The 27,120-nt window shown below is 35.4% G+C and overlaps 1 protein-coding gene across 1 annotated transcript in view; it reads right to left on the bottom strand.

The window, feature by feature from the left end:
• Positions 1–25,510, bottom strand: part of ascc3 (activating signal cointegrator 1 complex subunit 3) — a 382,719-nt gene extending 357,209 nt beyond the window's left edge. Inside the window, exons 1-5 of the mRNA XM_088905827.1 lie at positions 25,456–25,510; positions 24,385–24,535; positions 22,714–22,864; positions 15,104–15,681; positions 5,665–5,785 (exon numbers count right to left, since the gene is read on the bottom strand). Of these exons, the coding sequence (XP_088761953.1) occupies positions 5,665–5,785; positions 15,104–15,681; positions 22,714–22,864; positions 24,385–24,474 (940 nt within the window). The 5' untranslated portion in view covers positions 24,475–24,535; positions 25,456–25,510. The remainder of the gene's footprint in view (positions 1–5,664; positions 5,786–15,103; positions 15,682–22,713; positions 22,865–24,384; positions 24,536–25,455) is intronic.
• Positions 25,511–27,120: the final 1,610 nt, after the last annotated feature.

Raw genomic sequence — 27,120 nt, 5'->3', positions numbered from 1 at the left:
CTTATTGTTGTTCTATGTCATAATGGACCCTCTATTAAATCAATATTTGTAATATGAAGGTGATTCTTTACAGGAAACAGTTACACTGCAAGATGAACTGAAAGGGATAAAAGAAGCATTGATATTATTCCACTCCAAACAGCAGTTTGAAATGCTATTCTTTGCCATGAATGGAATGTAACAATAACCACAATACAATGTTACACACTATGTGGATGTGGTAAACCAAGGTTCAATTTAGTCAATTATTCTATTATCCAGTGGTAAACTAACACTATCAGGCAGTGCTGGCCCTTTGTATTCACAGAAAACACATACAGATATTTAGTAATAGTCTGCATTCCTAACACATGAACAAATGTGCAGCACTACTATTTTCAAAATAAGAAATCAAAGTATCCAATTTGCACACACTATGCACAACATACAAAGTTACATTCCTGCTGGAAATCTAACAAGGTTAGAGTGGCTTAAAAATTCATCAAGCAGAGGAACAATGCATTGGGCATCACAAGAAAATTAGCACTTATAACAGCAAGAAATTTACAAAGCTATCTTCAGGAAAATGACCGTCTTTTTTGTAGCAGCTGTACCGACATGTCACTGAACAGAAACAAATTCATCATGCTGAGTAACATCTGCTGTCCACAGGGCTCATCAAACGAATGTCAACAGTGGCTAACGAAGCTCCATCTGAAGCAGTACAAACTGTATCACCTGGGTGCTGATGCTGTAACAGTGTCTTAGTCAAGCCTCCAACATACTGATGACACAAAGCTGATAGGAACTGGATTTTGTTCCCAACCCACCCACTTTTCTTTGAACATGTCACTGACCACAGCCCCGTACAAGAGGTTCAGTGCCCACTGGAAGAAAGGCATAAACCTCACCAGATGTGCTTCAAACACTCAGGAGGCCGGAGGGGCCACTGTGCCAGCTATTCCCAGCCTGCCCTGGGCAGCGCTCAGCCAACTGTGCACCACCACTTGGGGAATCACAGTGCTTGGGTATCACAACCCAGGCTTGAACCTGCTCAAATATTTATCCGTTCATGTTAATAGGGGCGGCACGGTAACACAGTGTTTAGAATTGTTTGATTCGGTAGCTGCGTCAGCACGCGTAGGCTGCAAAGGAACAGGTAACAGGGTTGCTCACGCCTGAAGAAGGCTCCTCAGCCGAAACGTTTTTCCTTTCTTTTCTTTTCAGTATGGTTCAGAATTGTCTTACAGAGCCCTAGGTTAAATTCCTGTGGTGCTACCTGTGTGGAGTTTTTATGTTCTGCCTCGCTTTAGTGAGTTCACTTGGAGCACCCGGAGGAAACCTAATTTTCTCCCACAGTCCAAAGACATGCTGGTGGGTTAGTTGGCTTCTGTAAAAAAATGGTGATGGTGTGAGTTTGAGCATGTCTGTATGTGTCTGCCCTGCGATGGGCTGGAGTCCCATCCAGGGCATAACCTATCTTGTATCTTGTCGGGATAGGCTCCAGTGCCCTTGTGATCCTAAATTACATAAAGCAATTAGAAAACGGACTGGATGAATTTTAATATTGTTTTTTTTTGTCTTTCTTATTGTAACTGCACTACGTAGCCAGAGAAAGTAACAGTATTGCAATAGCTGTCCAGTCAGAAGTTGTTGGAGGCAGGGCCATGACTGCTTGATGTAATGGTTTGGGAATATTACCACTAGTTGACACAATAAGGTCCTAAACAGAAACTTAAAGTGGCACATCTGCCTGACTCTTCCATGTAGACACCAAGAAACAAAAGACAGGACAAATCATCTGTTTGTCATTCTTCCTGTACCAAGGTGTTGCTTGTTACAATTCAGTAGAAATAAAAAATAAAAACTAAACAATACAATACATTGCTAATTATCTTCACTACTTTTCTATTTCACTCCTTTCGTATTTTTTCAATTTCAAGTATTATTCAAGTATTTCATTTTTGTTGTTAACTTATTACAGTTATTGATTTCAAGCAGGAATATCTGCTAGATATTAAAAACTAAATATTAAAAATGGACACCAAATTATATCTTACACTCCACATAATGTTAAAGTAAAAAAGGCCAAGATTTTTGTTAAATTATTCTTTCCCACATATTTTAGCTTTAGATATTTCAAAAGATAAACTGTTGCAAAAGAGTGTAAACTAATGAAAGACAAAAAAAAAGAAATCACAACGGATCGAGAATTGCCATCTTAACTGTTCCAACATGTAACATTTCTAAGATGTAATTGCATCTAAAGGGCCACATAGTTCAACTTTTTGCAAAAAGTCTAATTTATAATTTCACACTTTCATTTGCAGTCTTGCACTGGTGTGAATGGAAGCTCATTTCCTTACTGGGTTGACTCCTGGTTTTAGAATTTGAATGCTTTCTAAACCTACACCCATAGTGTAAACCCATGACTCTTAAATCCAAAAAGCTCATTCCATACAGCCAATAATAAATATTGATGGACAACTTTAAAAGCCAATAGATAGGAATGTTTGCATTATTCAATATACAAGACTTGGAAACCCTTTAGCCTAAGTGAAGACTAAATTATGAATTAATCAAAAATAGCAACCACTGGCTGAAATTTGAGATTTCAAAGAAAGATGGATCTTTCCATTTTGTTATTTAAGCTCTCTTTTCCCATTATGAAGCTACTCATCCAGAATCATATTTTAGAGCTGAATCTTTTGTTTGTACAGTATGCAACATGCAAAACACGCTGCAGGATTTGCAATGCTTTTAAATTTAGCATTAGGTGGGAGTAATGAATGTAACCATCTCTGTTCAAATTCACTGGCTCTTCTCTACATACTTGACTGACAGTAAGTGCATTTTCTTAACTCCAACTACAACAAAGTAATAGGAGCAGCATTCACTTTCTAGATGGCTTGTCCTTTCCTTCTTCTTCTTCTGATAATTTTTCAGGCTCACTGAATGTATCTGCATCAACAAGTCTACATTGGGAGTGCCCACAGTTAAACTGTAAATCGAAATTTGGAAAGGTCAAAAATTACAGTCTGACATGGATTTTTCCATGAGAACATTTTTTTTTTATTTTAGAACATGGAGCCAGCAAGTATACAAAAACGTTTCTAATAAAAATGAAATCATTCACCACTGGCAGTCATAGCAAAACAACATCTTTCTTAAATGACAGCAACCAAATGCAATTATTTTTATATTTATCAATCATGGACAATCAGATTGCAATTCAGGTTGCACTGCAACAGTAACATTATGTTCCCATTTTGGACTTTTTTTTAAACTTTAACCATTGATATTTGAACACCTTTGACATTTTAAGCGGTAGAGAATAATGCAACACAAAAATTATGTTTTTTACATCCTTTGTAGAAATATACAGGTATGGGTCTTTTCACTGTTTTGCTCACATGTGAAGTTAAATCAGTCTTCAAGTAGGTTATTTCCAAGTAGGACAAAATAAAAAAGGCCTTCATCAGGGTTACTCTGGCTGCAATAAAGCTAGCCACCAAGCAACAAAAAAGTCTTGTAATCAGCACCAAGCAATGGAACTTCCACATATTTTGTTTTCTAATTGCCCAAATGTTAAAACTTAATATCTTTATTTGACACGTTACTATTGCTATTATTTCTATTAAAGCTGTAACAGGGAATGAACATGTGCTAATGGCATCTTCCTGGACCTTTTAGAATGAGTTGCAAATCTCAATAGGTTTTCTATTGGTGAAATAATGAATAATTGAACTGAACCTAATAGACCAGGTTTTGTTAATGGTCTTTCAACATATTGAACCATTTGACAATAATGTAGAAAACAAGTACGAGACAGAACTTTCAAACAGCCGATGTTGCTGAGAGACAGAGTCTAGTCCTCAACAATAAATTTAATTTATTCTTGTTTTGTACTACAAACAGTAACATACCAAGCATCAAAATAAACTTAACACATAGAACTGCAACAAATTTGCATTGACATGAGATTGGTACTTTCACTAAGCTTATTACAATTTGTCATCATCAGGGGTGCTCAACAGGGGACTAATGTGAATTTCACCACTTTTATCAGTACCAACAGAGGCCATGCAAGCAGTACATCTGCAGTGCATACCTTGTACCAGCTTATAAATGCTGACTTTTGGGATTCAGTACCCTTCTTCTCTGGAGCCTCAACAAGCATGGGCCTGTTTACCTAAGGTCTAGGTATAGGTCTACTGGTCTAGGTGATACTTGTAATCCTAACTTACCCCACATTCAATGAATATCAAAACTGGTGAACAGGAAAAAAACTGTCATATTCTCAACTTGAAAGAAAGCCATTGTACATGTGAAGACATGCGGCGCCCTGCTGGACTGCTGCCATATAAATGTGAGCCAGCAGAAAGGGCAGCAATTAAGGTTCCAGGACTAGACTTATTTAGCATTGTGTCGTCAGGCTGCCATGAATCCCTCAAAGCTGAGTTTTGTAGCAACTAGGAGCTCTTGACCAGACCACAACCAATCAGATTTGGACCACCCCATCAATCGATCTGTTGCAGACAATTTCTCATTCTATACATCTGTGCCACACTCACTGCCCTTTAACAGGGTGACCTCCACAAAATCTTGATTTATCACAAAAGCAAATCTGGCGCCCATTCTGGTGTCTCCCTCTGAGATGTTGCTCACACCACCTCATTCACCATTACGTTGATTAACAGTGTTGAGCACTGCACCTCAGACTTGCTCATATTTACTTTTTGTTCTGCTTCTCACAACTGAACTGCCAATACGGGATTTTTCTGATGCAGTAGAACTGGCTGGGCAACTTCAATCACAAAGACAAAGCATGATGACGAGTCAAACCTTGGTGATCACGAGGTGTCCCGATCTTGATTTTGTGATTTTGTGATTGATCTCAAAAGTCAGTTATCAATGTTCAATCAATTTAAATGACAACATCTGAACATTCATTTTTTACTAAAAACATACATGAATAAATAGTGACAAGTACTTTGATGTTCCATATATGTATTTCATTACACCTAGTTCTTATTCAAGGGAGATTCATTCCTTAAATGTCCGTAGATAAAAAAAATGTGTACTGGGATAAAGCTCTCCTATACCATATATACAGTATATACACCATATATATACCCATCATCAGAAATATGTAAAACAAAAAAAGAACATGGCATAAAAATGAATATAGTAATGCACAGATTTCTGTTATAAAAAGGAATATTATGAAAAACAGCATAAAGCACATTCCATCGTTAATGAGCACAGCAATATCCTGGAATAAGTGCTGAAGCGGATGAGACACAATGTGTAACAGATCTAAAATGCACAGTCTGAGAAGTTTCAGACTTCTGAGAATTTCCTAGAAGTTTCAAGAACACTTCCCAGGCCAGGGTTGTCCTGACACTTCGACTAAAGACAACCACTGACGGAGAAATCATAATCCAGAGGAAGAGGTGTGTATACAGAGTTAAGAATGTGAAAAACTAAATCAGTATAGGTTGAAAAGTTGATCACGAGTCCTCGTGAAATAAAACTCACCTGCAACACTTGTATCAATAAATGTGGGGGAGAAAACATGAATTTGTTAATAAAATTAAGACACCTTTTAATACTTGCACCTTTTTTTAACAGAGCACGTGATCTTTTCAATGGATGAATGCTGATGTTTGTCATGCTGCTTACCTTGAAGGTAGTTGCACTTCATGTCAGGTGGTCCAGCAAGAAAGGATCCCACAATACTAGACCTGCGCTGCAGCAGCTTCTCAATTAGTTCAAACCCTTCAGGTCCCAGCAGCTCAAACAGCTGAAAAATAGGGTACATTGCAGGCTTAACTTCCCGATTCAAGTGTCAGAGCCTTAATACACAGATTATTGAGCTTTGACAGCTTTTGCTTTTCTAAGAGCCTACATGGTCTATTCAGAAATTGAAAATACACTAATTAAAGTCAGAGAAAGACTGCAGTCATCAAGGACAATCTTTATGGAGATGCACAATGAAGTTAGTCATCATTACAATAACAAGATATGCTGAAACACTAGAAATAACGCTTAGTAACAGTTTAAAATACTCAGAACATTGCTGACTGTTGATCAAATATATTCAGACTTTCCAGGCACAATTATGCTTTTTTTCATGAAAGACATTTTGCTAAACATTTACATATTGTACAGTATAGATGTTCCCTTGGGTAGTTTTAATTAAGTAACATGGAATTCATTTATTTATCAGCCTGTTAAATTCAAAATGCATTGCAAAGTAAGTCAGGGTCTATCATTTTCTATACAAATGGGTTGGATTAAAGGCAAATCTTTAATTGTCATTTATTTTTTTTTTCAGATTAAATCTCATTAAGCTAAAATCATCATACCACTGGCTCATTTCATTCTCAATGCATAAAATATTATTCTGACACAATACAGATCATATATGCAGCACACCAACTGTAATCAGCATTTTTCATAAGCTAACTGCAGCAAAATCCTTCATGTGTTGAATTGTGTCATTTTGGGAGGAAAAAAAGACTTTGCTCTTTGGCATTTCCTGTCCTCAAAGATTTTAACAAGCAGTGCATCTGAATAGTCGATGAAAATACATCCACACTTCCATTGCAGACTTACTTTGATGTCGCCAGGTTATAGTTTTGAATCTTTTCATGTTTCATAAAGAGCTATTTGTTATTTTTCTCTGTTCTGATTTTATGTTCATTCTGTCCTGTCATTTTCACAAAAATGAATTATTCTACCACAATAAGCTTTTTTGTTAAGGCCATTTTTAATTAAACTTTAAAGGTGCTTTTCAGCGGACTTTATTACAAGATTAAAAATGTTTAGGAATGGGTGTTTTCATTTAACAGTTTGCAAGGCTTTTAGGATATAATAGTTGCCAGTGGGGAACAAAGAAAAATCCAAAAATGTACAATACAAAGGTTATCATACTATTTTCAATTACCAATATAAAACACACAATAATATGGGTGTATCAGCATTTACAAGCTTAGATACAGTGCTTTTGTATGCAAGTTATTCTCATAACTGCAGTATATAAGGAACTCAGTTCATAAACCCAAGTGGGAAGGGAAAGAAAAGAGAACTGTTTCTATTTCTTTATCTTATGTGTACAGGTTTCCTTCACATACTTTTTCTGGAAAGTTTGCCTAAGAGCTCTTATTGGTTTAAAAAAAACAACAGATTAATAACAAAAACGTAGGATTAGTAAAGATGTTTGTGACTGGAGACAGCACCCCTGAGAAATGTTTAAATGAACTAAACCAGGGACAACTAATGACATTCAATTCTGTTTTTACTGTCAGAGACCTAGTGGTCTCTTTTCATTTACCATACCTGTTTACCATATACTTCATATACTGTACACTCTGCAACAAAGTTTAAAGTCCTTAAGGAAGTAAATAAACACCATGTGTTTATTATTATTTTTGCGTGATGGTGTTATGATACATGGATAAAAACTGTGGGTCTTCCGTAGAAGAAATGGCATCTACAGAGTATTACAAATGAATATGTAATAAGATTTATTATTTGCAGTTAGCTATAAGTGCCTCAAATAAAGAGAATATTAATAGTACCCTATGGGTAAAATTCCAGAATGATTAAATAACAGTTTATAAATTATAGTCCTGTAATGTGCATCTGTTAACATTATTAAATTACCTTTTCAGTCCCAGTGGGGTAAATGAAGAATAATGGTGGAAATGTGAGTATGCTTCAAATGTCATCTTTCCTAAATATCATCCAATATGTACAGTACATAATGCATTTTTCCAAGTTTAATGGTAAGAAATAAAATACAAGTTCAAACTTTATTGTTGACTTTCTAGTCCCAGATTCTAAGATAGTGTAGTATGCTCTATAAAAAGGGCATCTTAAATCTGAAGATGTCAGTAGCAAAGGTTTGCTACCAAATGTCAAGTACGTGGAAAACATTAAAGCAGAATGTATTTAAAATACTGAAACTCTTATACTTTTGGTACGTGAAGTCAGCTACTGTTCAAAACCTTCATCAATAAACATTGTTCTTTAACAGAAATTCTGTTACAAACCTGTTACTGTGAATGAATATTAGCATTGAGATTTCTCCAAAAACTGCACCAATGACAAAAATACTACTTAACCTTCCTCTGAACCATAATTTTTTCAAAGGATTTTAATATCCTCAAGTTCAGTCAGGTTTAATGATGGTTGTGTTTGAAATCAACTGCATTAACACTGTGATTAAATATAATACAATCTACTCTTTTAATTAAATTAATACTGCAAAACACAAACTGGTCTTCTTTAGTACTGCATGACTTTTGATTTAACATTATATTATGTAATACATAACTGCTAAGTTAGATTTCACTACTTTAAGAGAAAAATCTTGAGCTTTTCAAGAAATAATTATGAACAACCATCCAATAATAACTGTGAAATTGTTACTGTATCAGTCTCATAAACACACGCAGCACGTGATTCTCAATCCAATAATGGTGACCCTATTTGATGAGGGTGAAATAGATCCAGTTTGAGAGGGGCCTCTCTTTGCATGAAAGCAGTGGACAAAAAATTCACCACAGGACATGTAAAAACACTTCCTGCAAATTTCAACTTCAGTAACAAAACTACCATTGTGCTCACTAAAACTTTTCTCAGTTTTTTATGACTTCAACGGGAGATTTTTGAGCATGGTAATACAGGCCTTGTAATTATGCTAACAACAAATAGCAAGTAATGATTGCGTTTAGTATTTTAATGATTTATGGTATGCATTATTCATATTTGAGCCACAACACACAATGATTTTGACTTTCAAGACACAAAATGATTTTGATATTTATCTTGCTCTGAAGTGTAAACCACTAACATCTAACTGAAAACTCTTGCTCGCTTTGACCCCCTAGAACCAGATACATCTGTGGTGTAAGTTTTCTACAGCACATGTAGGTGCTGAGGATCGGGCATTCAGAGGTATTTCCCGAGATGGAAGTCTAAATTCAGGGTCTGACCCTGGATATACTATACTCACACTCATCCCACACAAAATAAGTGTTAAATACATATATTACACCTTGTATTTTACACAGTACATGAGTTTAATATACATTTTCTTAAACAAATTTATCACAAGGCTTACATTGCTGTCAATGAATTGATTTTTTGAATTTGCATGTGAAATGTAGACCCCGTGACATATTCTGCATAGCTTTTTGATATGGTAAATTACAATTTAATTTTAGATTAATGGGTATCAACTATGTAATAAAAAGGCACTTAACTGTGTATTTCAAAAGAAAAAACATCTAAAATATGCATTAGTATAACATATTCATACCTTTTCTATGTGAGAGCTGAAAGAAGAAATATTGGGGCTTGGAGCTGTAAATTAATTGATCATGGCTTTAACTTTATTAGATTGTTTACCTCATCTAAACTCATAAAAGTGTGGAATGTTACAAAAAGATAGCTTGAGTAATAATTAACAGGCTGAAGTTAGATCATTTAATTTCACTTAAAAAATCTGATGGTAAAAACTAGACTGGTCCAGAACACACACTCAAATGTCAATCAACATCTGTACACCTGCAGCCTCTTCACACTTATTTTTTGTATACAGTATACCTTCAAACAGATTTCTTGATGATCCAGACTGTCAATTAACACATAAAAAGAAAGCTTGTATCATAATCTCAGTCCAGTCATTTGTGCTTGCTCCATAGTTTAGATGAACCACATTCATTTGTGAAGATGTAAAGAAAACAAGAATTCAGGTCAAGTGACAACATGTAACAGCGCCCATTTTGAAACATTAATCCACCAGCTCCAAAAGTCCTTAACTTTTACTGTTTTTATTCACGTAACATCAGAATCTGTAAGCATTTTCATTAAACACCTAATACACAAAGGGAAAGACATATGAGTTTTAAGTATTCCATATAAATGAATCATTTTATTTAGCAGACATCTCTATTTTATAAAAGGAATGCAGTGACTCAATGATTGTTTAGAGCCTTGAAGACGGACAGAAATTAACAATGAAAACTAAGAACCACACATCTGGGTTTAAACACATCTGACCTCTGAGCTTGATCCTGATAGATCTCAGATTGTAATCAAGGGCACAGCGAGTATTTCGACAGAAGATCTCCACACTTAATTAAGTTCCACCAAAAGCCATTTACAGGGACAAGGACGGAGACTTCTTCCTCCTGGACCAGAATAACTAAAACTAATGCCTCAGTCTGGCAACACATTGCACAGAGCCATTTAGACAAGACATTAAATGTGCCTTTGACTATGTAAATAAGTATTAAAATACCAACTTAATGGTTAATAAAATCCATCATCCATCAACCTTAATTTCATCTATCTTACAGTATCGTCAGATGATGTCTGCTTTGCTTCTTATCCTGTTATGGTATTCAATTACTTTCCACGGTCTATCTGTTCTGTAGATCCTGGTACAGAATTACAGCTGCATTTCACCCCAGTGGCTGCAGCTTACCATTTGACTTTGATTTAGCTTAGGGCATACAGTATAGCAACACTCTTTGAGAATCTTTAATTGTGACAGAAAGTAACATAAATATATGTTCTTTTGTCATTGTATAATCTTAATCTTTTGCTTACAATCTAACTTGAGAAAATGGGCTGGACTAATCTAAAAGCATTCCATCCAAAGGAAGGAATATCCATTACTTCTGATCACAACTCAATAATTCATTTTGAAATTGTAGGGTGTTTTCTGTCAATCAGAAAATCTCAATTAAATACATTATTATTCCATACTGTAACACAAAAAACAAGATTTTTTTCTTCAGTTTGAGAATATTTACAACTAAATTTCCCAGGAAGGGCTGACAGACCAAAGGTTCAAAGTGAAAATAATACAAGATACAGTAGTGTTACAAATAGGAGGTTAAGAAAATAGACAATTGATTAAAAAGACTGAATGGATTAATCAATAATTAAAATTAATTAATGATCGAGATAGTAAAGATAAGCAAAAAACATACCCAAGCTTGGTATAATTAGAGGCTCTTGGTCTCTGGTGCAGCTTTGGTGAAAAGAGTAATAAATCAGGGTCACACTGGGTCAAACAAGTATTTATTCATGACAATAATACTCACTAAAAAAACAACACAAAATGCAACATACTCCTTGTGCAAACACAGTGTCCTGGAGGCCTACATCCTGACCAATCACAAAACCCAGACTGCTAACAAGTATTCATATCCTATAGAACACCTACAGAGGCCAACAAGAGAGATAAACCTGCCTTCTAAACTTAACAGAATATGGTCTCAATTTCTCTCTATAAAGCTGGATGCTACAAAGTGAACCTATCTTCCTATTCTAAAAATGCATTTACTAACCCAGAGAGACCATTTTTAACCTAGGGATTCTCTACAGAGGAAGTCAGAGTAAACAAAAGACTTCTTAGCAAGGTTCAAATACTTAACTAGAATCTGATCTTTAAGGAAGATGTGAACATGGACCTCTCGCCTGGCACACACCTTGGCTTCTGCTTGTGTCTTTCTCTCCATCCTGTGTCCTTCCTTCACAGTCTGTCTTTTTATGCCGTTTTTTTCTGGACTGCTGATTACTCGTAATGATTTACCAAAAGCTTAATTAACCAAGGTAAACCAGACAGATTCCTTTGATCAATGTGTCACAGACCCAGTGCAACTTCGTAAACGTTTCAGTTCCTTTCTTGCTCTGCAGCTCCAGAGAACAGCAGATGTTGACCACTGTCTATATATGTTTAAGACGCCTCAATAACCACTTCCAATAACTGTAACAATACCAAAATCAATACGTTTTGAGAAATGCTTAATTATGACCTTAACTTTATATTGACTAAGCTGCAAATACACCAAATAATACTAAACAAAAGAATCAAATTATATAGGCTATAATGCAACCACATGAACATAAAGACAGGCACATTTTAGTTAATTTACATACTGTACAGGTGCATATTAATAAACAAAAAGATTTGAGCATTATTACAAGACAAAAGTCTTATATTTTGGTAAAACATGCTAATACTTATAATAACCAGTAAGATAGCATACATTAACACATTTGAGTGTTGTGAATGGAATTAAATTTAGCTAAATTAGCTTTTTTAACTTTAGACTAGTCTGCTTCTGGTGTAAAATGATTATGGAATGCAATAAATGCCATATTTGAGTGCTATATGATTTTTTTTACAAAAACCTCATTATAGTTACTTTCAGCATGAAAAAATACCTCATGTGGATTTTAACTATAGAAATGATCACTTACTATTATAGTCAAAATTATGTTTTGCACTAACAACTGGTAAGTATTTCAGAAACAAACATGAGTTTAAAAACAGTCTTGCTCTATGCTTCATTTCTTATTATAAACCACAGAGTACAAAAACCAGTCAGTTTTTTATAAATGATATTAATTAAGTGGTAAAGCAACCTTGGTTTTAGCCATGTTAATTTGGGCCTAAGTGAAACACATACCTGTAAATAATGGATATATGTTTGTATGATTGCCATTAATCTGATCCTCCTGTACTAGAACTTGGCAGTTCTTATTGGTATTTTTTTTTTATCTTAACAAGAAAAAAGGACCACATATATTTGTTTCAGGTCTTTTGCAATTCTAATGAGCAAACAATTTTTCTACCTGACTTTCTGCCACATATATTATGCGACTCAATGTCTTGACACTGAAAAGCTCTGCAATTGTACTTTTCATCTGAACATGTTTTGAAAAAATAATATATTTTCCATGATTCCTAAAGACCATGAATCAAATAAACTAAAATTACCATGACAAGCTCAACAAGAAGTAGGATTAATTCTTTCCAGGTTTTGGCAATGATATGTTTAAATCAATATCTTTACTACCTGATTTTTCCAATGACATGACATACAAAATGTATGTAAACAGATGATTTTTAATCTAAGAATATAACTGTTAGAACTTTTGTTCTGAGCCCACATTAGTTTATTATTTTATTACATTTACCTAACGCAGCCACAAGCACATGCCAAGTGAGGACTGCGTTATTAACTTATTTTAAAAATTCTTAGTTCCAAGCATAGCTCTGTTATGACAATATTAGATTTGCAGAAATGCCTGATTTTTTTTCCCCCACTGTTAAATTCTACCAAACGTCAAGGGGTTCAGCCTGACAGTTTGCACTACAGCCACAAAACTTCTGGGTTCAATTCTGTGCTGGGACACTGCAATTTGTAAGTTCTCAGCAGGTTCAGAGAGGTTACTGATAGGCTTCCCACTTCCCACCTTAAAGACTTGTAGATTAGGTCTGACCACTTATTCCAGAATTCACCCTAGAGTTTATTCCCCGTTCTCACATATGGTATGTATACACCATGCATCCAGCAGTAGAGGAAGAAAACGGCTCCCATGACAGCTTTCAAACTCAGGGGGCCAGGGGAAAAGTTTCAGGAAAAATCAAGAATTTATCAAGCTTAATTTTCTTTAATGCACCAAGATCTCTACTAAAGAGGTCTGTATTCCAAGGCTCTTTGGTCTCCCTACATATCAACAGTGTTAACAGATATGCAGAGCAATTACTGCTTGATCTCAAGATCCAAACATCCCTGGCACTTAAACCCACTATCCCTGAATCCTCTGAGTAAAGACTATAAGCAGCATGAGTCACTGAAGCCAAAAATAATCTTGAAAAAGACAAGTGTAAAAAATATATATATATATTATTTGCACAAATCTTGCAGTGGTTGTCAAAATAAAGGAGCAGCAAGAGCGAGTTAGAAGCACGTGGGCAATGCAATCTGAACATACCTACTTTTCCATTTCATGCAGACATGTCCTTTCAAGGACTTTACATTGTGATTCAGCTTCAGTTTCGACAAGACCTCTACCATTGCATTTCTATAAAATAATACAATATACACTTCTCTCTCAAAGGTCAGGGTTACAGCATATTGGTAAAGCAGTGACAGTTAGCGTTCAGTAATGCATTTCTTTAAGTCACACACAACAGAGAGCAGAGACAGACAAAGGTTTTAAAGCAGTATAACTGCAGACACCATCTGCCTTTTTTCCCCAAATTAAACTACCACTTAAACCAAAGTTTATGGATAATCATTAAAAAACTGTTTTATTTTAATGATAACAACTGACTAAGATCAGGAACCTTAGAGCCTAATGGATTTTTTGGGGTCTTGAACAGACATTCAGGGAAACAGATTTGGGGTTTCCACTGTCTTACCATTAGATCCATGTTATGTTTCACAGCTACTTAAGCCACTACAAAATGCTAAATACTATATTTCTCAATATTTAGATGTAATTACTTTGATTAAATATACAGACAGGCATTAAATGTAATTAAATTCTTTTGTAGATAGAGTGTATAAAAGGAGCCAGCAACTTATAAAACCTGAAATGGATAAAACTGGTCTTTGACTCCCTACAGTTAAATCATCAGCTATCATTAAGTTTCTAAACTATACAAAAGACACAAGGTCAAGATTGATCACATGTGACCCAGGAGGAATATTTAATCCATCTTCCTAGTGTGAATTAAAACTTACAGGTTCTTTAAAACAACAAAGAACTTAATATTAATAAGATTTGTTTGTTGTAAGTGTTCAAATTATTCAGATAGAGCTTCTAATTTTGAAGGTTTCATTGTACAGATAGGGAATAAATAGGGAATAAAATGTAGAAAAGCAAATATTTTAGGTTTTTTTACATTTCCAGGAAATATTTATGAAGGTTACTGTTCATGAGTAAGAATATTTGGAGAAACTATAGTAAAAATCTGAAGTAAATCTTATGTTTATTACGATTCTGCTCTACATGAAACAGCTCTTACAGCAAATTTACAATTTTGATTTGAAAACTTTGAAAACAAAAGTAACCAATAGTCTACAATATGCTATTCAACAAAATGTGATTCAAATACAGTTCCTTGTTATGTCTTGTTTCAGTATTTTTTTTCTAGTCAATTGAAAATGAATTTATAGATTTTCTACAAATTAAATGCAAGACTAGAAAAGAAACTGCAGAAACACTGACAATAAAATGGACTCCTTACAACATGACATTTTAAATACTAAAAGCAGCACTTAAAAAATCCTTGTAAACGTACCTCATTTTGAAGTTCATCATCAGTCTTCTGTGATGCCAGCATCTCAAACAAGGTGGTACAAACGTCTTCGGCACTGGATGATCCCATACTTCCATGCAACAAATACTTCTCGACCTCTCGATGTAAAAAAGAGCTGTCTATGTTTTGAGTGAATTCGACACTTGCATTCTCAATAGTGCCATTTCTCAAGTTTTCTTGCTGATTGTTTAGAAATTTGTCATAGTTTAAACTAAATTCCTTTGAAAGCTTTTCATCGTCATTTTTTATGGGCAAATATTCCAAGTAATCTAATGTATAGGTGTCAAACGAAAACATTATATTTTTGCCAAAGGGAACGTGGTCCTTAAAATGGCTTGAGCTGTGAACTTTGATAAATGTTTCTATCTGCGTCTCATCAAAGAGAGACACAACTCTGTTCACTGCAGCACAGGCAGCATCGACAGACGAAGAAGGGAAGGGTCCAAACATCTGTCTGATGGCTTTAGTCTCCTCATGGCCAACTTGGTCCTTATTGCAAAACAATTTGAAGATGAAAACTGCAGCACTTTCAATCACTTCCTGTCCAAACTCACTCCCAACTGTGAAAAAGAAAAAAAAATGTTTATAACATTTTTGCAAAACAGTTTACAATGCAACATACGCAGGGATCAGATTCGGGTCCATCAGTGCTTCATTCAATGAAGAGATAGGTATAGGATAGTTTTTACTTAAATAATTGGCAATAGTTGGCACAACAACGTGTTTAAATATCAAGGGATGTTTTAAAGCACAAAAGATTTTATATTTCAAGTGAGAGTTATTTCTGAAAGTCAGTGAAACTATTCATAAGGCTGGTGATTGCTCTACCACAATCATAAGTATCATTACAGTGCAGTCAATGCCAGATGAGTGGACCATCATATTCCTGGCTCAGTCACAGCTTTGCCTCAGGTGAATAAGATATTTGTAGCATGTATGCTACTTACTAATAATAGCCTATTTGAGAATATGGACAAATTTTAACTGTGCAGAGATCCACTTGCAATGACAGGATTAATATTTCTTTAGCCTGTCAAATATCCAACTATTTTCTAACTGCTTTATCCAATACAGGATAACAGGAGAGTAGGAGCCTTTACCATCAAGCAACAGGCATATGGGAGGATACACCAGTCCATCACGGGGCACATACAGACTCAAACAAACAGATACTCACACCAGAGGCAATTTTCCCAGAAGTCAATTAAGATGCCTTTGGACTGTGTGAAAAAAACAGAGCCCATATAACCCATATAAACACAGGGAGCACATACAAACACCAAGCAGATAGCAACCCAGTAGTTGAACCCAAGTCCCCAATGCTGTGAAGCACAATACTTACCACTGCGCCAGGGTGCCTATCAGATATTCCATGGGAAAATAAATTGTTTAAATTTAAGATATCACTTCAATAGAAAAAGCTAAGCTAAGGAACTTTCAAAACGCAGATTAACCTCTTAAAAATAAATAATATTTTGCAAACACAAGGTTTGAAAAAAGGAAAAATAAATGTGGAAAGTCATAAATCACTGGCAAGTTACTCATATTGTTTTTTTTAAGTTCTTTTATTTTTGCAATAGCTATTGTACCTTACTTTGTGCTATTCCTTAAGAGAAAACCAAAGAAATATATCATACAAGATATTATATTTCTCTCTCATTTATTTAGTATTCCATTGTATATACGACTGTTGTGGCATGGAGGCTAGTGTAAAAGAAGAAAACCAATAATATAAATAAAAAAGTTGAGAAGTGGGGAAGGGTTAAAACGTTAAGTTAGATGGCACATTCTTTAACACCTTTCCAAACAGGATGCCCTCCTTCATGCAAATACTTCTAATTCAGTCCTTCTATTGGGGTCTCTCATTTTCCTTTGTAAATGTATTAATTATTCTTAATACTCACTTTGATCTTGCTTCGCAGATTGAAAAAGCAGTATTACTCAGTTCATATCACTCCTTTCTTACAAAAATGTGTAGCACATTATGCCTCTATTACTCTTTTACTTGGCTGAATTGAACTGGCTAGAATTAACCATCAGTGGGCTAACTCTATATTCATTTAATAGAATACAGTATGTCCTAAAATGCATGTTAGTGTAATTTCAAAGTGCATTACAAACTGAAGCTGTTTAATGTAAAACGGAGACAGTATTTCAGACTTTTTAATTACTTTAAATCCTTTTCATCGGTTGTGTTTCTTTAGTCCTCCAGTTACTTTTGCAGTTTTTCTTTAATTGGGCAATTATCCTTGCTGCTCGTTATTCTTTTTTTTTGGAGGGGGGCCAAATTTGCAGAAAAATAAATGAGAAGGTATTACATTTGTGCAAAAACAACTCTGGTTCTGTTCATCATCTAAACCTAATGAGCAAAGCAAAGGCTTTGATGACCTGCAGCAAAGAGGAAATCTTTGTGTTAAAAAGTAGATCTTTTCTAAAGTCAATGTTTGAAGGAACAGAATGATGCAGGATACGTTCTTTTACATTAGCCATACAGTACATACATTTTAAGTAGTTGATGTTTACCTAAATGGGAACTGTTTAATCTCTAAGAAATTATACCTACCGCTATACCTGTAGCTCGAATAATCCTTTGATCTATAATATGATTAGAGGGGTTCTGCTCAAGCCCAGAACTGTGATACTCCACGGGTTTTATAAAAGTTGGTCCAGTTAAAACAAAATTTAAAATTCTTTTTTTGCATTCCATGTAAGGATGGAGTATACCCGACTTCAGTAAAAGTATCTAATATAAATACAAAAATCAATAAGAATATGATATCTGAATAACTTCAAACTGTTTTGCACTTGTATTTACACACTGCCCTAATGCAATGATTTTTTAACTTTGTGTTCACATTACATTCCTTTTGAAACGTCTTCTTTCATATGTGGTCAATCTTAATTGTGTTAACAAAACCTGAATTAGATGAATGCCTGCTCCTGTCCCAGCTGACATCCCAACCAAACTAACTTATGATTATTACTGAATGCTTTCAACAGACAGCAAAGGATTATAGTATCCAGTCATACATTAACAAGAAAGGTTATCTTAGATCACACTTAGCAGTCTTGTCAGTTAAGCTTTATGCCAGGGCAGGATGATGCTGGTGCAGTGGTTAGCACTGCTGAGTTTGTATTTTCTCCCTGTGTTCACATGGGTTTCCTCCGGGTACTCTGGTTACAAAAACATATTGAGAGGCTAACTGGCTTTTGGGAAAATCTGCCCTAGCTGTCAGTGTGTGCCCTGCGAATGACTACCGTCCCATCCAGGGTGTACCCTGCCTTGCGCCCCTTGCTTGCCGGAATATGCTCTAGAACCTCTGAGACTCAACACTCATCAGCAGAAGGAATACAGAATGGAAACTGAGATGAGGAAACATACACCAAGATTTATGTTACCCTCTGTTCGCCAAAGTTGCAGTATCCTGCATTAAATAAAACCTAGGCAATTCGGTGTCAAGAAAAGGAGAAATGAATGTTAGATTTTATATTCAGAATGATATATATATATAGATGTTAGAGTAAATGTTTTTAAGAATGAGTGGGATTGTTTTTTATAGGAGTTTAGGGAGTCTATGGGTCTACCCTCCCGCTGTAATACCAGGGAAGATGCGATACAGCATCTGCAAAAAAAGTTGTAATGTGACAGCACAAAGCAAGGGTGACAGGGGAGCATCCCTTCCAATGTTTAGAGTAGGAATTACAACCTGTTCATCAGCAATGCTGCATAAGAATGACTGTACAAAAGCCACATCCACTTCTCAGAGGCTGGGCCAAAATCACAGATTCCAGAGCAGTGCTTCTCTTCTCTGGTCCTGTTAGACAACTGTCTCTTCTGGTTCTTGCTGTAGACAAGTTCTTAATCGAAAGTAAATTGATTTCAAGTTTCTATTGTAAGTGTGTTTTTAAGTCTTCTCTGAGCTCGTAAAAACACGTATTGGTCTTGTAATTGGTATCAGCCTTCCATCAATTCCTGAGTTTCAGCATTTCCCTTATTCAGGAGTTAGCTGAAATACAATCAAATGGACTTAAGCAAGAGGAAAAACAAACACTCATTATGGGAGTGTGTGATACATTATCATTCCCACCACTTTTCATTGATCGCCTATTTAAAAAGTCTTTCTTAGTCAGAAATAAGGGAACAAATTCTTAATTAGCAAGTTGTGGACAAACTGCACATAGTTATACAGTACATGTTGAAGTTGTTGGAAATAATGTATTTTGACTAAAGAATCTTTAAAATCAAGGACTTAGTGCAGAAAAAAATCTAAATATGTAAGCAGATCAATTAGCTGATGTGTGGTGAGCATTCTGGCGCACTATGGCTGCCGTCGCATCATCCAGGTGGATGTTGCACATTGGTGGTGGTGAAGGGGATCCCCATTACCTGTAAAGCGGTTTGAGTTGAGTGTCCAGAAAAGCTCTATATAAGTGTAAGCAATTATTATTATTATTATTATTAATTATTATTATTATAATTATAACTAAAGGCATCAATTAGCTCCACTGCTTAAGGGCCCAGATGGAACAAAAGCCAGCAGATACAGTGATCTCTCAGGACCATTATTATGATGATTATGATCACAGTATAATATTATAAGAATTTTAAAGTGACACATTATTAAATTTTTAACTCATTTTGCTTCGTGTTGCCTTTTTCCCTATTTCATCAGGGATGTGAATAAATCCGGAGGACACTACAGGTCAGTAGCTTGTACATTCAAAGACTTTAACTTCAAGATGTGGATTGTTCTGTATCTTATTATTTTTTTATCCTTAACAAAAGGCATAAATATGCAGTAAAGCTCCACTTTATCAATATGCCAAGCATCTTCTTCCACATAATTCCTTCTTTAAAAGGAAGGGGATTTAAATTTAAATTAGATGAAGTTAAGTGTCTTCACTATTTTAGCCTGATTCAGGATTGCCAGCTATTTTCTTTTCATTGACCCTCAATCTGGAATCAGCAAGTCAGCTCTGCTTATTAAGCACCGAAGAAAAGCAGCACTCATCATCTGAAACAAGCAGCCACATGCCATCCACTTCATCACACTGCAAGTGCACTGCAACTTCGTTCACATCTCACTGCAAGCCTACTATGGCAATAGCAGACCTAAAGCACTGCACAGATGCCCCTCAGTGAAAGCACTGCAAGCTCACAGGCACCAGCAAGAACCAGAGACCACAGTCTGCTGTGCAGTAAGCTGAAAAAAACCCTGCCAGCCCTAGTGGTGTTCTGCATTCTTTGCAATGTCCTGTGGGAAATCCCAGTAACACTGGGTAATGAAGCAGACAAGATTCCAAATAACAATCTCTAGGGTGCAAGGCCCATTTGCACAAGACATTGTTACCGTGCAATTCAAAGCGGGGCAGCTGACAGTTGAACTTCCAGAATGGCTTGATACTAATATACCACACATTGTCTGACTGAAATAAGCTGATTGCATGGCAAGAACCGAAAAGCACTAACCCAAACGAAAACCGTTCTGAAACAAGAGTGTGTCCCCAGACGTGCTTGGACATCTGACATTTTATGAATGCCCTTTCAAACCATTATGTTATTTTTGTATTTTTCTAGTTGCAGCTGAAACTAAATCATGCATTTGCTGAAAACAGAAACTGAAAGAGGAGAAAGAACCGTGAAATTCTCTACCGTTTGCCTGGATATAACATATTATACTTGAGTCTCATGTTGTTGTAATCCACGTCCCACTGGTTTCCTTTTTCACACTAAACTAGAAATTCTGCTCTCTTCAACAGAAAGCCTTACCCCCCAGCCAGAAGGCTTTGATGCATCTTTCTGCTTGAAGTACTAATCTCTCACCAGAAACACATTTAGAATTAAATAAGAATTCTAAGACGAAAACAAGTAAAAACAATTGTGTACTTTGGTGTGCATTTGTGTACTATCTGTGACTTTAGAAGAATGATGACTACAAGGTTATTCCAAGCAATTTTTGGTGAAGTCAACAGCGTTGTTTCTATAGTATCACCTTTGTTAGCGTATTAACTGTTTAGTTTGTTTTCTACTAATTAAATTATTGTCTGAGGTTTATTTTTTTATTTAGAATGGGAATATTTTTCACAGTGAAGGTGATGTTAATGGGTAATGGGACAAGAATGTTAATGTAGCCGATCTAAAAATTTACACTCAGCCAATTATTTCCCATGAATTGTTTCACTTTTGTTTGGTAATTTGCGTATTAATTGGTTTACTGAAATGTACAGGCTACACTTACATAAAATCAGACAAAACTGGTAGAAAATTTCTTACTGAGCATCTTGTTGAAATGATTGTGTTTGAACAAAAAAATCCAATAACAGAAAGGAAGCAGGTTGTTCATGATGTTATTTCATGTTACTGTACTGAATGTTAAACAATATTTTGTTTGCAATATGCAATTAAAACGGTTTAACGTTAACAAATTTGAGAAACATTGCTCTTTTTGTTTGAAAAACAGCCTTAAATACAGAGGCATTTTCAGACGTAAACAAACAACTTGAGACTCTGATAGGTCACCCTAGACACATAATTCCTACCCATACAAACAAGTTAAGGACAGATTAAGTCAGAAAATGACTTCCTGAACAGACATGCCACACACACAAATAGTAGGTTCTCAGGAACTGAGAAACTCTGCAATACAGAGCACAGCTGGCCATAGCTAGAAACTAGTTCAAAATGTTCACGACTTCAGAAACTTTACAGTTGACTCAATAGGATGAACGTTTTGTTCAAAGACGGCCAAACAACAACAACACAAACCTTAACACCAAAAAACAGTGGAGCTTATGCATTTGTCAGGATAGAAGGGAAAATGAATGGAGAAAAGTACAGAAAAGTAATTGATGAAAACTTGCTGCTCTCTGCAAGAAAACTGAAACTGTAACAAAAGTTTACATTTCAGCATGACATCAACCCAAAGCACCCAGCCAGAGCTACACTGGAGTGGCTAAGGAACAAAAAGGTTAATGTTCTTGAGTTGCCCAGTCAGAGAGCAGATTGAAATCCAACTGAAAATGTGTGGCATGACTTAAAGATTGCTCCCCATCAAGGCTCCCCAAGGAACTTGACAGAGCTTTAACAGTTTAAAACAAAATAGTCAAATATTGCCAAATCCAGGTGCGCTAATTTGGCAGAGACCTTTCCCAACAGTCTCACAGCTGTAATTACTGCCAAAGGTCCTTCTTTCAAGTGTTAATTCTAGGAGGCAGAGACTTCAGCAATTATGATATTTCTATTTTGTAGTTTTAAATATAAATGTTTGGTTTTTGTGAATGAGGGAAAAAAATCTTCATTTAAGTCCATGAAACTCTGAGTCTATGACAAAACTAAATGTGAAAAACAATCCGGAGGTATAAACTTTCTAGAGGCCATGTACTCACATATTTAAAAGAATAACTTTTTAATTTGTTATTCTTCGAGCAACACTAGGAGTTACAGCACCTCAGAGAATGCAACCTGAGACTACACATCAAAAAGAAAGGCTTTATGCGTTATTACTGACACTAACTCTTCTTAAACCTTGTGCCCTTGTAAAGCTCACGATTTTTCTTCAGTGTTCCAAAAGGAAGTTACGAGAAAAAATTACCTATCTGTCGTGCTGTCTGAAGCACAACTTTCAGATTTTCACTGGCCGCCTGTTGGTCTCTCTTCTCTAAATGCTGGCTGATGAACTGAGCAATCATTTTCCACGTGAGGCCTTCTTTGGAGAAAGCTTCCTGTCTTTTCAGCCTTTTGGACTAAAAAAGAGCAGACAATATTATAATACTTAATCCATGTTTAAAAAGTTAAAAGTTAAAAAGAAACCAGAAGAAAATAAATGAATAATAAAATGTCCAAGAAGACGCACTTGCATATGAACAGTATGCACAAATATTAATGTCTGTATTTTCATTGATTATAAAAACATTTAAAAATATGAATACAGAAATGATTAAATAAATCAAAAACCAATAAACAAGTATCTGGTAGTTTGGCACTTGATAAAAAGCCAGAGGTTAAGTAAGAAGCTCACTTCCGGAAGGAAGTGTTGAAGGAAAACTGGCACTTTTACTGTTGAGGAATAATTACTTTAAAAAATGTGGTATATTTGCATGTAGCCAAAAACATAGTTCTTTTTCATAATACTAACATAAGTGATCAATACAAAATTGATCTGGGTCGACAGTTTAGCCTATGTTTTGTCTTAATACACAATAAATCATCTGAATGTACTTCTGTTTGGAGTTTTCCCCACTGAAGGGAAAGTAGTCAAGTATTTTAACTAAAACATGTATGGAGTCTCTTCTAAAAGATTTAACTCATTAAATGTACATAATATCCTTGACCCCCTTGAGAAAAGATCTGTAGTCATACTAATCCATAACTTCCAGTGGAATGCCACACAACATCAACTGTTCCAAAACAAAATGTTCAGTCATAAAGAATAAAATGCAAAGGTAAACACTTATTAAGTAAGGCTGTCATTCTTTGAACTTCATTCCTTCATACCTTTGATCAGTATGACTTACATTAGTGATTTAACAGCAAGTAAGAGATAAGATCACTTTATTAGCCATATACAATTTCATGCATTAGGAATTTGTCTTTTCGCATACCCGAGCCTGCTCTCCATGTGACACACAGGCACATGGGGTCAGAGCACAGGGTCAGCCATTTATACAGGGCCCCTGGAGCAGCTGGGGTTAAGGGCCTTGCTCAGAGTCCCAACAGAATGGGATTTCTCTGCCGGCCGCGGGATTTGAACCGGCAACCTTCCAACCAGAGGTGCAGATCCTTAGCCTGACCTTACAAATTAGTGCTTTGTGACACTAATTCAGTGGTGACTTAGTAATAGGGCCATTTAAAACATTATGTTCTTGCAAAACAGCCACTAAAAGTACTGCAGTATAATGTGCAATAAAAGGGTTTAATAATGTATTATTAGTTGTAGCATTTATGAGTTTACAAAACCAAAACTGAGGACAAATTAAAAAATAAAAAGCATCCACAAGATGAATGTGTTTAACTGTAGAAATTACTGTTTCATCCTTGGAACAAAGTTATTTAAATTTCATGGCAAATGACAGCATCAGCGATACCCGTATATGTCTTGTTATTTCCAGAAATCCAATTACTTCAGTAATGCTATTAGAGGAAAGTGTGATAAAAACTCAATTTATGAGCAACAGACTCAGCTTTAGTAAATATTGTCTAAAAAGTCACAATATTAACTAATTTTTTGTGATTCACCAAATGTTTCACTTCAGAAAGCACTCACCTTTAAATCACTGGGTTCTCCTGTGTAATCATCTTGCCTGCTGACATTTGAGAAGGAGCGCAGAGCTCCCGTAAGACGAGGTTGAGCCATTGATCCCTGACTCAATGATCCATAGGACGCCAAATGAGTTTCTGCCACAATCTACAAAAAACTGGAAGAGGAAGAAGAGATGGTTAATATTGTTTCACCGTTAAACACAGCAGCATTCCCATATTTAAATTACATTTGGCAATTCAAATTGTTCCTCACAACCACAAAAAAAGATTTAATTGTTTAAAAAGAGGAGTAGCAAAGGTTTAGGACAAACATGCATGAAATACATCAGAAACTACTACTTATATATAAAATTAAAAATAAGAGAAAAATATTTTAAAATAATGTGAAAATAAATAACGAAAATGTTCTTATACGAATTTTGCGATGTCACAGAAAACTAGGAAAATATTTACAGCATTAAGAAGTCACGAGAGGAATCTGACTCCATTTACTTCACAGGACACAGAAAATTGGACTGATATTATCTTAAATGTCAAGTCTCCAATTTGCACTAGTTTTCCACCACAATGCTTAAGCTGGCGCCAATATATATACATATTATAAAACACACTTGATCTTGATTGCTTTCTCTTGTATATTAAATATGATCTCACACACGAATATTAATGGTTTCGATATTCTTTCAACCAAACAGGGATGAGTTTCGTTTTACAGATATTACAGTGTTGAAGTGACAGAAATGTTTAGTTATAAATGTGCCTGGCAATTATTTTTCACAAAGAACGCCTCAATCTAACAACCTCATAAATATCTTTACAAAAAGAAAATGTGGCATACTTCGTGAAAACAAAAATGCGCACTAGCTTTAACATATATTCAGTGATTCAGCTGTCGTCAATACCGGTTGTAGAAAAGAAAAAAGTTGGGGATTTACACAACCGCCATCTGTTTAGACTATATGTATGATCATTCCACTCACTATACATTACATACAAGGCTTACACGTGAATAAAAACAAAAATTAAAAAGAATTTAACATATGGATTCTGTACAGCCCGATATAATGAAACTCACACTCAACCCACGAGATGCTGTTAAACTTGCAGAAGTGTACAGTTGGTCATTCTCAACAGAGGCTGCGCGACTCTCGTGAGGCTACCTGGGAATTGTATTTTTGTACTCCTTTGATGTCTATGACATAACGAAAACAGGCCACCAGTAGAGAACTACAATACCCAGGTTTATATCGCTAGGAAGTAATTTGTGAATTTTAGCAAAGCCGACAAGGCAAAAATAGTAGATACTGGAAAGTGCTTGTAGTGTGATAGCCTTAATAAGATGTTCTGTTTGAAAATCCGCGAACGGATTTGAAATATGATCAAGGGTTCTCTGCATATGAAAACGGAGATTTTAGAAATTAGCTATATTATTCTCTCTGACAGCGGTTACTGAATTTAAAAATGGTGAAAATTTTGCACGAAGAAGCGAGTTGTAAGCGTGCTTAGGAAAATGTTATTAAAGCGTGGGAAACCACGTGTTGTAATGTCATTTCAGAATTACTAGTGTATTTATCATTCGTTATGTGTATTTGTATAGCATTTATCGAATCGCATTAATGTTTGGTGATAACTTCAACTATTTAGTAGTTCATATGAAAGTTCAGTAGCAACCCTTAGTTCCTACTCTGCCTTTTAACCATGCAGAAGAATCAGACCGATGGCATCTAATTTTCGTTAAAGCTTAAAGGTATCCTGTTGTGGATTGTAAATGTTTAAAGCTACAGAAGCTACTTACTGTATGTATTCATGTTCGAAAATGGTCAGAAGCGAAACTAATGTGGTTATCCGCCAAAGGAGAGTTCAGAACGATGTTTTAAAAATACTTTGCAAATGTACTGAATGTGAATTTGTAAAACTGACCTCTTGTGATCAAAGTATTTTCATGGAAGGTGGTCTGCAGCTAAAAAAAATCAAAAACCGGATTAAATCAAACCTCGCAGAAAATTTAGATTTCTAGTAAAGCTTAGTGTCGAATTCAGTGTTTGTCAGTTGTATCCCTAGATTAAATAAGACATTGTAGATAAATAGGATAGGACTCGATCTTTCAGGACAATTCATTTCCTGGAATCGTCTCATAATACTACAGTACCTGAGTTGAAACCCTCCCTGAACTTGAATAGGTACTTCTGAGACATTATGATATCAATAACAGACATTTTGATTTTATTTTCTATATCCAGGCTTCATTTCTTATTCACATGCTTTTCTATTGTTGTTACCGTGTTGTAATGCCTACATTTTTTTTACTGCTCATGACCAATGCATTTGGAGGTAAACTAGAAGAAGGGCCCTGTAAAACTGTATCTTCCACACTGTTATTGTTTCTGGTAGAATAGCTGCGTTGCCATTACAACCATAAAAATTTTAAACACAAAAATGTTCTGTCTCAATGCCTTACATCAAGAATACAAATGCAGCAAACACAAGAATCTTCCCATGTGACCTTATAGGTGCCAGCCAACTGTTAAATGTGAATTGCATCTAGGGAAATAATGTTCTTGTGTGTGTGTTTTTTTATCCTGCCTGGATAGTACTTATAAAAAAACCAAGACACCAACATATCTGCATGTGGAAATAATCCACAATACAATATTGTTGAATTATGTTAATTGAAATATATGTTGCTCTTTTTTTCAGTTTTGATACCATGAAAATGCACTATTGCATTCATTGAAATGTC

The sequence above is a fragment of the Atractosteus spatula genome, chromosome 2 (assembly GCF_055471065.1).
Source record: "Atractosteus spatula isolate fAtrSpa1 chromosome 2, fAtrSpa1.hap1, whole genome shotgun sequence".
NCBI classification, from domain to species: domain Eukaryota; kingdom Metazoa; phylum Chordata; class Actinopteri; order Semionotiformes; family Lepisosteidae; genus Atractosteus; species Atractosteus spatula.
The sequence above is the reverse complement of the archived record's forward strand: the minus strand, read 5'-3'. Positions and strand labels throughout refer to the sequence as shown.